This window comes from Solanum dulcamara, chromosome 4, assembly GCF_947179165.1.
Source record: "Solanum dulcamara chromosome 4, daSolDulc1.2, whole genome shotgun sequence".
NCBI classification, from domain to species: domain Eukaryota; kingdom Viridiplantae; phylum Streptophyta; class Magnoliopsida; order Solanales; family Solanaceae; genus Solanum; species Solanum dulcamara.
Genome location: NC_077240.1, coordinates 12,290,849 through 12,301,785, shown reverse-complemented (window position 1 = coordinate 12,301,785; position 10,937 = coordinate 12,290,849). Strand labels below are relative to the sequence as shown.

The 10,937-nt window shown below is 30.5% G+C and overlaps 1 protein-coding gene across 1 annotated transcript; it reads left to right on the top strand.

The window, feature by feature from the left end:
- The first annotated feature begins 7,043 nt into the window (after positions 1 to 7,043).
- Positions 7,044 to 10,717, top strand: LOC129886296 (probable serine/threonine-protein kinase WNK9). Its single transcript, XM_055960931.1, has 7 exons — positions 7,044 to 7,330; positions 7,445 to 7,482; positions 7,716 to 7,943; positions 8,076 to 8,296; positions 8,456 to 8,613; positions 8,693 to 9,140; positions 9,227 to 10,717. The coding sequence occupies exons 1-7, from the start codon at positions 7,256 to 7,258 to the stop codon at positions 10,303 to 10,305; spliced, it is 2,247 nt and encodes a 748-aa protein (XP_055816906.1). The 5' UTR covers positions 7,044 to 7,255; the 3' UTR covers positions 10,306 to 10,717.
- Positions 10,718 to 10,937: the final 220 nt, after the last annotated feature.

The following is a 10,937-nucleotide window of genomic DNA, read 5'->3' as shown; positions in this document are numbered from 1 at the left end:
GTGAGGTAAATTTTATTCTTGGAATAAAAATTACTAGAACATGTGATGGAATTTTTCTTGACCAGTCACATTATGTTGAGAAAATTTTGAAAAAATATAACTTTCTTGATTGCAAGCATGTTTTAACTCCTTTTGATTCAAGTGTACACTTGTTTTCTGTTCAAAGTGAAAATGATGTGATAAATCAAAAGGAGTATGCTAGCTAAATTGGAAGTTTGAGATATGTGACTGATTGCATTAGGCCTAATATTGCATATGCAGTAGGAGTACTTAGCAGGTTTACAAGCAAGCCAGGTAATGAACATTGACATGCTATAATAAGAGTTATGAGATATTTAATTGAAATAAAAACTTGTGGTTTGTTCTATAAAAAATATCCTAATCTACTTGAAAGCTTTTCTGATACAGATTGGAACACTCTACCAGGTGATTTCTGTTCTACCACTGGTTACATTTTTACATTGGGTGGTGATGTTGTTTGTTGAAAATCAAAAAAATAAACTATAATTATTAACTTTACCATGGAGACTGAACTAATTGCTTTAGCTTCAGTTAGTAAGGAAGTGAATTGGTTAAGAGATTTATTATTTTAAATACCTTATTTTGAAAAATCAATTCCTCCAATTTTAATTCATTGTGATAGCGCTGCAGCAATTGATAGAGTTCAAAATCGTTATTACTGTGGTAAATTCAGACCTATAAGGAGGAAACACAGTAATGTAAGATCATATTTGACAAGTGGTACCATTAATGTTAATTATGTCAAATCTTGTAAAAATCTTCCAGATCCTCTTACTAAGGCCTTAACAAGAGAAAAAGTCTGCAGCACATCGAGGGGGATGGGATTGAAGCCTATAAATTCATGAGTCATATATGAGGAAACCCAACTTGGAGACTAGAGATCCTATAACCAGGTTCAATGGAAAAAATGAATCATATGATGACTTGTTGTGAAAAAAATGCCCTATTTTTTATTTTCTCCCTATGATGTGAGTGCATTGTTTCCTATAGTGAATTGTGGAGGTTGAGTTTAAAAAAACTCTTAATGAAAATCTGTAGCCCGTATGGGTGGAGTGTTAAATTTACAGGAGCACTCTCGACAGATTTCACCTTTGTGAGTGTGGAAGTAGGTCGCTTTCTATGAGAATTGAGCTTATTCTCAAAAGCACTCATAAGACCGAGATGGCACAAGGCCGTAATGTGCTGGGTTATAAATCTCGTGACAACACCTTGATTACTATGTATGAGTAGTAATATTTTATGTCCCTTAAGTAGTCGTAGTTCAAGTCTGAGTCTACTACGACTTTGGAGTAAATGTTATTGTTTCACTAAGTGGAGGTTCAATGCAGAGCACACCTTTATTATGTATAGTAGTCTTCCTTCAGCTGATAAACTATCTTATATAATATTAAAATGAGTGGGGGATTGTTAGTTTAGCATTTTAATATCAATATTGAGTGATATTAATTTGCATAAGTGACATATGTTATAATTCTCTCTTTAATGCATAAAAATGCGCATTCCATTATTTTTTCATCTTTGAATGATTTCCTCTCCTATAAGTAGAGAGGTCTTCTTTGTTTTGAATAAAAAGATAAGATAAGATTAAGTGCATTAAGTTTGTTAATAAAAAAGAGAAAAAACAGAGAGTTCTTATAAGTTGAAGGGAAGTGTTTTTATTTGTGGAGCTTTAAACTCAACTCTTGTCCAGAGTTTGTTGAGTTACATTTTGTGATAAAGATATTGTATCCTGGAGGGAACAAGTCAAAAGGACAACTACTGGACCGGTGAAAAGATTTACTGCAGTGGACTTGAATCTCCTTAAAAAGAGCGAGATATCTGCGTCTCAGCCAAGAAGTGAATTTATTTTCTTCATTTTATTTTTTTTAATTGTAATTTGTAATCTTTAATATCAACAACAATGCCTTATAACAATTAATGGACCGAAATTAAACAAAGTTACGCCTTGCGTATACAAAAATAATTTAACATGAACAGGCAAGTTTAGTGTTCTTTTCTTAAGAATTAAAGTAATTGAAATTTAATTAGCTGACTTTGCAGATAATTAAAGATATACGATTATATTTATTTCATTAAAAAACTCCTAACATGAACAAGCATGCCTTTTAATCTCTTTATTTGTCAAGTTCATTAAAATATATCGATCCAGCCTCCAAAGATATATTGAAGTTTTGTTTGGACTAATTTTGTTTGAACATATAATTTAGATTTTTTTAAATTGTATTTTTTTTCCTCATAAATATGAAAACCTCATAGTAATTGTGAAAAGTATCAAAATATCTCAAATTCTTATACAATATTATCAAACGAGAGAACCATAGTTCATAAACAAAATATCAAAATATCTTAAGGCATTATATCGGTATTGATAAGTTGCATGCATATCTCTAAATAAAAATGTTTGTGATTACAAACTTCTAAATACACATAATTTTATAAAGATTCACTAGTCAACAACGGTAGTAACTAGTTATTCTTTAATTTAATTCTTTCACATAGTATAAATAATATATTCATGTCAAGCATGAGTTATTTTATTTTTTTTACAAAATGTATAATGATGAGTTTGTGTCTTATAAAATATAAATTTATGGATCAAGGTTTACATTTACAAAAAATAATAATTGAAATCACGATTTGAAATTCGAAATTATGTTTTTGAGAGTTTTGGGGATTTGAAATCATCATAATCTCAAATCGGATGTGCAAATGTTGATATAGAATCATAACTTCATATCACATGTACAAATACAAACTTACCTTATTAAAATTTAAAACACAAACTTACCTTATTAAAATTTAAAATATATAGTCATATTACTTTTCTTACGCCGAAATTCAAGAAATTTTCAGGACTTCTTGGAAGTTTTTGACCGAATCCCAAATCCTATTATAATTTAATTATATTATAGGATGAGATTTTTGATCGAGAATAGTGAATTACGAGATCGATAAGCTCAAATAATTAATTTTATGGATAAACAACATTTAAGATTAGAGAACAATTTTTTTTATATATATTGGTCATGTGTGTTTGAAATTAGTTTTGGGTCTTGACAAATCAGATAAAATTTTAACAAAAATTATTCGAACTTTGATTTTGTCAAGTCCGCAACTTCAGTTTTAAATATCTAAAGTTGGTCTTAGCAAGTCAAACCCGATTTCAAGTAAAAATGTGTGATATTTGACCTTTATAAAAACTACATATCTAAAGTCAATCATAAATTTTTCACTTAAATCGTGTACATTTGAAGTTATTCATAAAACACGTAAACTTGCCAAAAAAATAATAATTAAAAGGTGGACACAAATTAAATGATAACTCAAAAAGTGAGTATTTGTGGATTTAAACCAAATCCAAATTAATAGAGGTATAAAACGAATACCGGAGTGGGATTAAAACGAAAACTCTCTTGTCAGAATACACACATAAACTGCTTTCTGTTATTCTATTTATAAAAAAAAATTCCTAACAAATTATTGTACATAACTGCACACCATCTCTACTATCTAATTTTGGGCTTTCTTTCCATTATAATCAACCAGTCCCTTACAAAATTCACCCTTAATTAGTGGACTAAGAACTTATCATTTGCACCATACAAGGTGAGAAGTAAAAAATAATAATACAAGTTTTAAAGGAAAAAAAAAAGATAAGGAGAATTGAATAAATCATTAAATGAATAAATAAGTTATCAAAAAGAATCTTTGAGATGATGATGGAATGAATAGATCAATTCATCCATCTCTAATTAAAGATTTTAAATTCAAATCTAAAAATAAAATAAAAAAAATACAATAGTTGAAAGTGTTTTCTTTTTAAATGAATCTTATAAAATGTAAAATCACTTGAGTTGAAATTTTCAAAATCTCAAAGGTGAATATCAAACACTTCAGATGTGTTTGGTACGAATAAAGATGTCTTTTATAAAAAATAATTTGATCAATTAAACATGAAAAAAAATCATAAATCCATATTAGACGCACTCTTAGAGGAAAACAAAAATAGTTATTCCTACTATTTTAATTTGTTTGTATGATCTTTCATTTAATAAATAATTTTAAAAAGTAAATAAATATTTTAAATTTATGATTTTAAACTAATTAGTAATACATAATATATCGAAAATATATTGAATTATTCTTTAATCTAATAATTATAAACATATATATTGTGAAAAATTAAAATTAAAAAAAAATGTTATTTTTTAAACGAACTAAATAAAAGAAAGGAAATACCATAAGAAAGTAGAGAGAATTTTGGGGAAGTGGAGTTATTATAGTAGGAAAAAGTAGAAAGGAAGTGCAAAGAACCGTACCAAATTCCGTACGTAAAAACCAAAAGTGGAGAAGGTGCTGTGCTGGCACATTAGCTTTTATTTTATATGGCTCTTTAATTATAGTAATATACTTTCTTCCATTTTAATTTATTTGTTTTTTAATTTTTAAAAGTTCTTTTCTATAATTTCAATTTTTTATATCGATATATTATTTTAGTATATTTAACATGTTTTTCATTAAAATATAATTAATTTTTACTTTTAATTTTTTTTTAAAAATAACATGATAAAATAAAATAAAATAAATAAATTAAAAATAAAAAAATGCATTTAACATTTAGCCAAATTTAGAGTACGCTACGTTAATGAATAAAGGCCATGCAATGCAAAATGTCGATTCTGTTGTCATGGTCCACTCTCTTGACCTCACACGCTCGCCGCTTTTCATTTTTCAAGTGGATCCTTAATCTCTTTTTATATTCTTATCATCTATTTTTCTTTTTAATAATTTTTTTACTAATAAATACGACTAGTTTATTATGGTAATTTAGTATCCGAGATAATTTCTCTATCTTATAAAAATAAGAATAAAGTATATAAATAATCTATTTTCCTCATATTTTACTTCTGAAATTATATTTAATATTATATTATTATTATTAGTGTTATAGTAGCTCTATTGTTAACAATTACTCTCTTTGTTTCATTTTAAATGAAAAACTATTTATTGACAAAGAGTTAAAAAATAAGTTTTGACACATATTTCGGATGTATATACTAATACAAAAGTTGTTGTTAAAACTTTTGAAATTAAACATAACGTGTTGTCATTATTATTTTACTATATTTTTTAACGATAAAATTATGACGTTGAATTAAATAAAATAAATATAAATAGGTGTTAATTTTTACGAAATGGACAAGAATAAAAGAACATAAAAATAGAATAGATGGATTTATATTTTGTTTTGTCGTGAATTGTAATAGATTTTTCTTTTTTCTTTAGTACTAATAATAATGTATTTGTGTAATTTTACAAGTGAAATCTAAGAAAAATAAAACCTTATTCTCTTACCTTTGAGGATAGAGAATATTGTTTCCAATAAACACTTGATTCAAAAGAATAGATCATTTAGCATTATCGAATAGTTATGCTAATCTTTAATATGTTACTTTAATAATGTAATAATTTAGAGACTTTACACTATGGTTATAGGACCTAATAAAATACTATGTTCATGAAAATTAGGTAATTGGAAATTCAAGAGAGTAAAAGAAACAACTGATTACTTTTATTGAATATTTAGATGTTCTAGAGACACATGCAAATTTGTTTTCTTTAAGAAAATAATATTACTAATACTTGAGCATCATCAGGAAGTTACGACAAAAATCTATCTCAAATTTGCACAAATATGACATTTCGTGGGCTGTTGTTTAAACTTTACCCCTCGTTTAACGAATTTGTACAAAAATGGCCATTTTGCGATACAACATAAACACGACTAGCTAGTCCAATAAAATTTGTGAACAATTAAACAATATAGGAGACTGAAAATTATACTAAAGTTATGGCACGTCTGTCATAACTTCATGAACAATTGAATGCAGACAAATTTTGTCAATCAGATAAGACTTGTGAATGATTTAACAGGATCGAAAGAATAAATATTTTACTAAAATCGTGGCGCATCCCTCATAACCTCTGACCAATTAAACACATAGAAATTTGATCAATCTCCAAAATTCGTGAATAATTTAGTAAAATAGAAAGATGAAAATCGCAATAGAGTTATGAATCGCTCGTCATTTTGGTGTATAGTGCTAAAACTATTTTACACAAATTACTTAAACGGGCCACAAATTAAACACCAGGCATTAAAGGATCATATTTCTGCAAATCACCCATATTTTTATAAATCTAGAAAGAAATCAGAATTATTTCGATTATAAGTTGGTAATCACTATATTTACTTAAAACGTAAAACACTTATTAGATATTTTCTGAATAGATATAAATGTACAGATCTGGTCCTATAAGTAGTAGTATGTTATTTGTACTTACCATAACTTTATTATGCAATACTGAGAAGTCAAAACATTCAACTCTTAGATTTATTTTATCATAATTAATACAAATAAATTGACCCTAAAATGTTTCAAGGAAACTTCATACTCCTTCTGTCCCAATGACAATTTATATTACTCATTTGATTTATTTTATCATAATTAATACAAATAAATTGACCCTAAAATGTTTCAAGTAAACTTCATACTCCTTCTGTCCTAAGGACAATTTATATTACTCATTTTTTTTTATCTGTCTAAAAAAACATATTTTTAAATTTAATAATAATTTAATTTTAAAATATCAATTTCACCCATAATAAAAATAATTTATAACTTAATTTTAAATCATAAATTTCATAAATCAATCATTATACTTAAATTTCATATCAAATCAAAAGTGAAAATAATTATCATTTCATCACTTAATCAAATCTTTGACCATATGACCTCTTTATTTTTATTTTTTTTCTATTTTCCACTTTTCTGGTTCTTTTGTCATCTCTTTTTTTAGCTGGCTTGCTTTTTTGATACAGTTTTATTGATTTTTTCAATTAATAAGAAGCAAGAGATACACATTACACACATTTCCCTACCCCACCCCCTTCTCTCCAACCCCACATTCTTTTTCCCCTTAATTTTGTGTAGACTCACTTTTATCGTGTATACCTTCAAGAAATGTGGTTTGGGTTGTGAAAACTTCAATAAACTCACTTTCCCATATACATTTTTTTCCCCTTCATATCTCTCTTTCAAGAAAAGTTTCCAAAACAATACAAGAGAAGAGTAGCTTAACTTTTTCTAGTTTCAACTGACCTGTTTCTTGTGAATGAACAAAAAAGATACAATCTTTGTAAGCTAAATAGATAAATTTTGGGGAAAAAAGAATGAATGGTCTTACACTTACAGAACCAGAGGTTTCTGAATTTGTTGAAGTTGATCCAACTGGTAGATATGGCAGAGTATGTCTCTCTCCTAGACCCCTCCCTCCCCCCCCCCCCCAAACAGTCAGCTTTATTAACTCTATTGAAGTTTTGAGCTTGATGTTTTGTTCTTTTCTTGTTTTTTTGATGCAGTACAATGAAATTCTTGGTAAAGGAGCTTCAAAGACTGTGTATGAATCAAAACTCATCTCTATTTTTTCCTTGTAAAAATGGGTATTTGTTAGATCTAGTAGACATCCATTTTGATATATGGTTCAAATGTTGCAACTTTACTGTGGGTGTTATAGAAATAGGGTGTTTAAAGATTTGGGTTTTTTTGGCCCCTAAGTTTTTTGGATAAAGGATGGAACTTTTATTGGTGGATCATTCTGATTTGATTGGTTTGTATGTAATGATTGTGCAGTTATAGAGCATTTGATGAATATGAAGGGATTGAAGTTGCTTGGAACCAAGTAAAGCTTTATGATTTCTTACAAAGTCCTGAAGATCTTGAGAGGCTCTACTGTGAAATTCATTTACTCAAGACTTTGAAGCACAAAAATATCATGACATTTTATACTTCTTGGGTGGATCCTGCTAATAGGAATATCAATTTTGTCACTGAAATGTTCACTTCTGGAACTCTTAGACAGTGAGTTGTTAATTTTCTGTTCCTTTTGTTAATCACTTTGTTGGCATTTGATTTCTTACTATTTCTAAATCTGGATCTCCTCCTCCATCACCACCCTCAAATCCTTGCTTTTTTGTTTATGGGGTTTGGTAGGTATAGGCTGAAACACAAAAGAGTCAATATTAGAGCAGTAAAGCGCTGGTGCAGACAGATCTTGAATGGGCTTCTCTATCTTCATAGCCATGATCCCCCTGTTATCCATAGAGATCTTAAGTGTGATAACATCTTTATTAATGGAAACCAAGGAGAAGTGAAAATTGGAGATCTTGGCCTCGCTGCTATTCTGCGAAAATCGCACGCTGCTCATTGTGTTGGTATATTTTACTAACTTTTGTCTACTGCTGTGAGGAATGTTTTTATGCTCCTGTTCTTTTTTTTCTTGATGTGTGAAATGTATATGATCAACTTGTGAGTGTTTGTGCCACATCTTGGAAAATGGTTTGCTCAAATGTTTATCGGTTTGTAATGATCAGGAACGCCTGAGTTCATGGCACCGGAAGTGTACGAGGAGGAATACAATGAACTAGTTGACATATATTCTTTTGGGATGTGCATATTAGAAATGGTTACTTTTGACTACCCATATAGTGAGTGCACCCATCCTGCTCAGATCTACAAGAAAGTGATGTCTGTAAGTACTTATCTTTTGTACTTCCATTGTCTTTCCATTTCTGTTGTGGTTATCCCAATTGATTTGGTCAATTGTTTAGGGGAAAAAACCAGACTCGTTGTACCAAGTGAAGGATCCTGAGATACGTCAATTCGTTGAAAAATGCTTGGCCACCGTGTCTCTAAGGCTCTCAGCAAGAGAACTTCTGGATGACCCTTTTCTCCAGATTGATGATAATGAATCAGATTTAAGACATACAGATTCTAGGAGAGAACTAGATTATATGAACCCTCTGCTACGGAAGCATGTTCTTGGACTAGATTATGAAGGAAAATCTTTTGGTAATGGCGCCTACAATGATTACGGTTTTGATGATATAAATGAATGTGCATCTGATCCAAATGAATATGAGCAAACTGGAATTGAACTGTTCGAGTATAACGATGATGAACATGACGAACATTCCGCAGATTTGGATATAACTATTAAAGGGAAGAGAAGAGAAGATGGTAGCATCTTTTTAAGACTCAGAATTGCAGACAAAGAAGGTAAGCAGCAATAATTTATTTTCTTGAACTGATTGTTTATGCTTATCATGAGCTGAAAATTGGGCTCGGGGTTCGTTTCTTTGCAGGCCGTATCAGGAATATCTATTTCCCATTTGATGTTGAATATGATACAGCATTAACCGTTGCAACTGAAATGGTATCCGAATTGGATATAACTGATCAAGATGTTACAAAAATTGCCGATATGATTGATGGTGAGATTTCCAAATTAGAACCCGACTGGAAGCCAGGGCCAGGAATAGAAGAAACCCCTCGCTTTGCAAATTCTAGTTTCTGTCACAACTGTTCGTCCAACAATTCCTCTATTGGTTCGTTCATGAATTTCTTATCTAAAAATCCAGCTGCTCAGAATATGCAGCTTGAAGAATGCAATGGATGTGCTGCTACACATGGTCGGTTTGAAGAGGTTACGTATCAATCTAACAGTCCTCGGCCTATTATTTCGACTTATTCTGATGAACCAGCATCATCAAGCCATATTAATGGTGTCCATTACAACTTGTTTAAAATGAATGGTTTCCATCACACAGAGATTTGGGATCGGCATGAAAGCTTTGAATGCAGTTCAGTGGGATCCGAGGAGAGTCACTCCCTTGAAGAAGGTGAGAAATTGTATCACGACCCTTCAACAGAAGGTCAGAAAGAGGCTGGACCAAAGAGTGAGCTTACATCAGGTGTAAAAAGTTTAGGCAGATCTTTATCAAATCCCCGTTCTTTAGGTGAAATTCCTGCGCCATACGAAATTTCTGAGTATGAGCACTTGATTGAGCAGGAAATGAGATGGCTCAAAGCAAACTACCAGATAAAATTGAGGGAGCTAAAAGATCAACACTTGGGACTTCCACCTAGAGCTTCAAAGCCTCCTACAGGTTCGTCTAAGCGGAAAAAGAAGACAAAGAATAGGACTTCATGTCTTGAAACTCTACTAAAGTCTTCTGATTGTGGTAAGACCATTAGTTCAGAATCAAATGGACTTAGCTGCCCCATTTCGGTATCCCAAAGGGCCCGAAAATGTGAGGCGATCAAAGGTTCCCCGAATGTCAGGGACATGGTTAGTACTGCAAAGAGTTTCTTCACCAGAACATTGCTTCCAAACTCACTTCACCGAACAACGTCCTTACCAGTTGATGCTGTTGATATATAGCTGTTGTGAGAAACTCGATTTTTCTTGTTTCTTTAAAGTGTTTCATACAATAGTAGAGGCTGTAAAATTGTCTTGTTATCTATGAGGTTAGTTAATGAGGCCATCCCATTTACCCTTTTTCTCTTTCCGTTGTTAAATTTCCCCTCCCATTTCTACTTGTGGGGTTTGCCTATATACTATTCTTGAATAGAAAAAAAGAAGAAAATATGAATGATAGTGAGCTGTGACAGGCAAATTATGAGACAATGTAATTATTGAGGCTTTAGGGGGTTTCTCCAAGTGGGATATATATATCCATCCTTTCTTGAAATGTACATGACTCTGGTTCAAATTTTTGAGTTGTATGTACAATAATAACATTATCCTTTTACCTTAAAATTGCCAAAGAAGTGCATCTATTTGTCTGTTCTCATTGGTGCCTTTATTTTAAGTTGAAGGGTCACTTGAAGTTGCATTATTTTCTGGAAAGAGCTGACCTGACTTAATGATAGATGCAACAAGCAAGTGATGAACTGACCTTTTTTTCTCTTTTTAAACTTTATTTTATTTTAGTATGTCAGTTATTTGCTGGCCAATGAGAGCTTTTATTGAGAATTCTTGCATTTGCATATTGCATCCTATATTTTAATAAT

What these genes read in the sequence shown, in the direction of transcription:
- LOC129886296 (XM_055960931.1), top strand. Translation starts at nt 7,256, where the DNA reads ATGAATGGTCTTACACTTACAGAACCAGAGGTTTCTGAATTTGTTGAA. An exon ending in CAACTGGTAGATATGGCAGA is followed by an intron (nt 7,331 to 7,444) that starts GTATGTCTCTCT and finishes TTTTTGATGCAG; the next exon opens with TACAATGAAATTCTTGGTAA. An exon ending in CAGAATTGCAGACAAAGAAG is followed by an intron (nt 9,141 to 9,226) that starts GTAAGCAGCAAT and finishes GTTTCTTTGCAG; the next exon opens with GCCGTATCAGGAATATCTAT.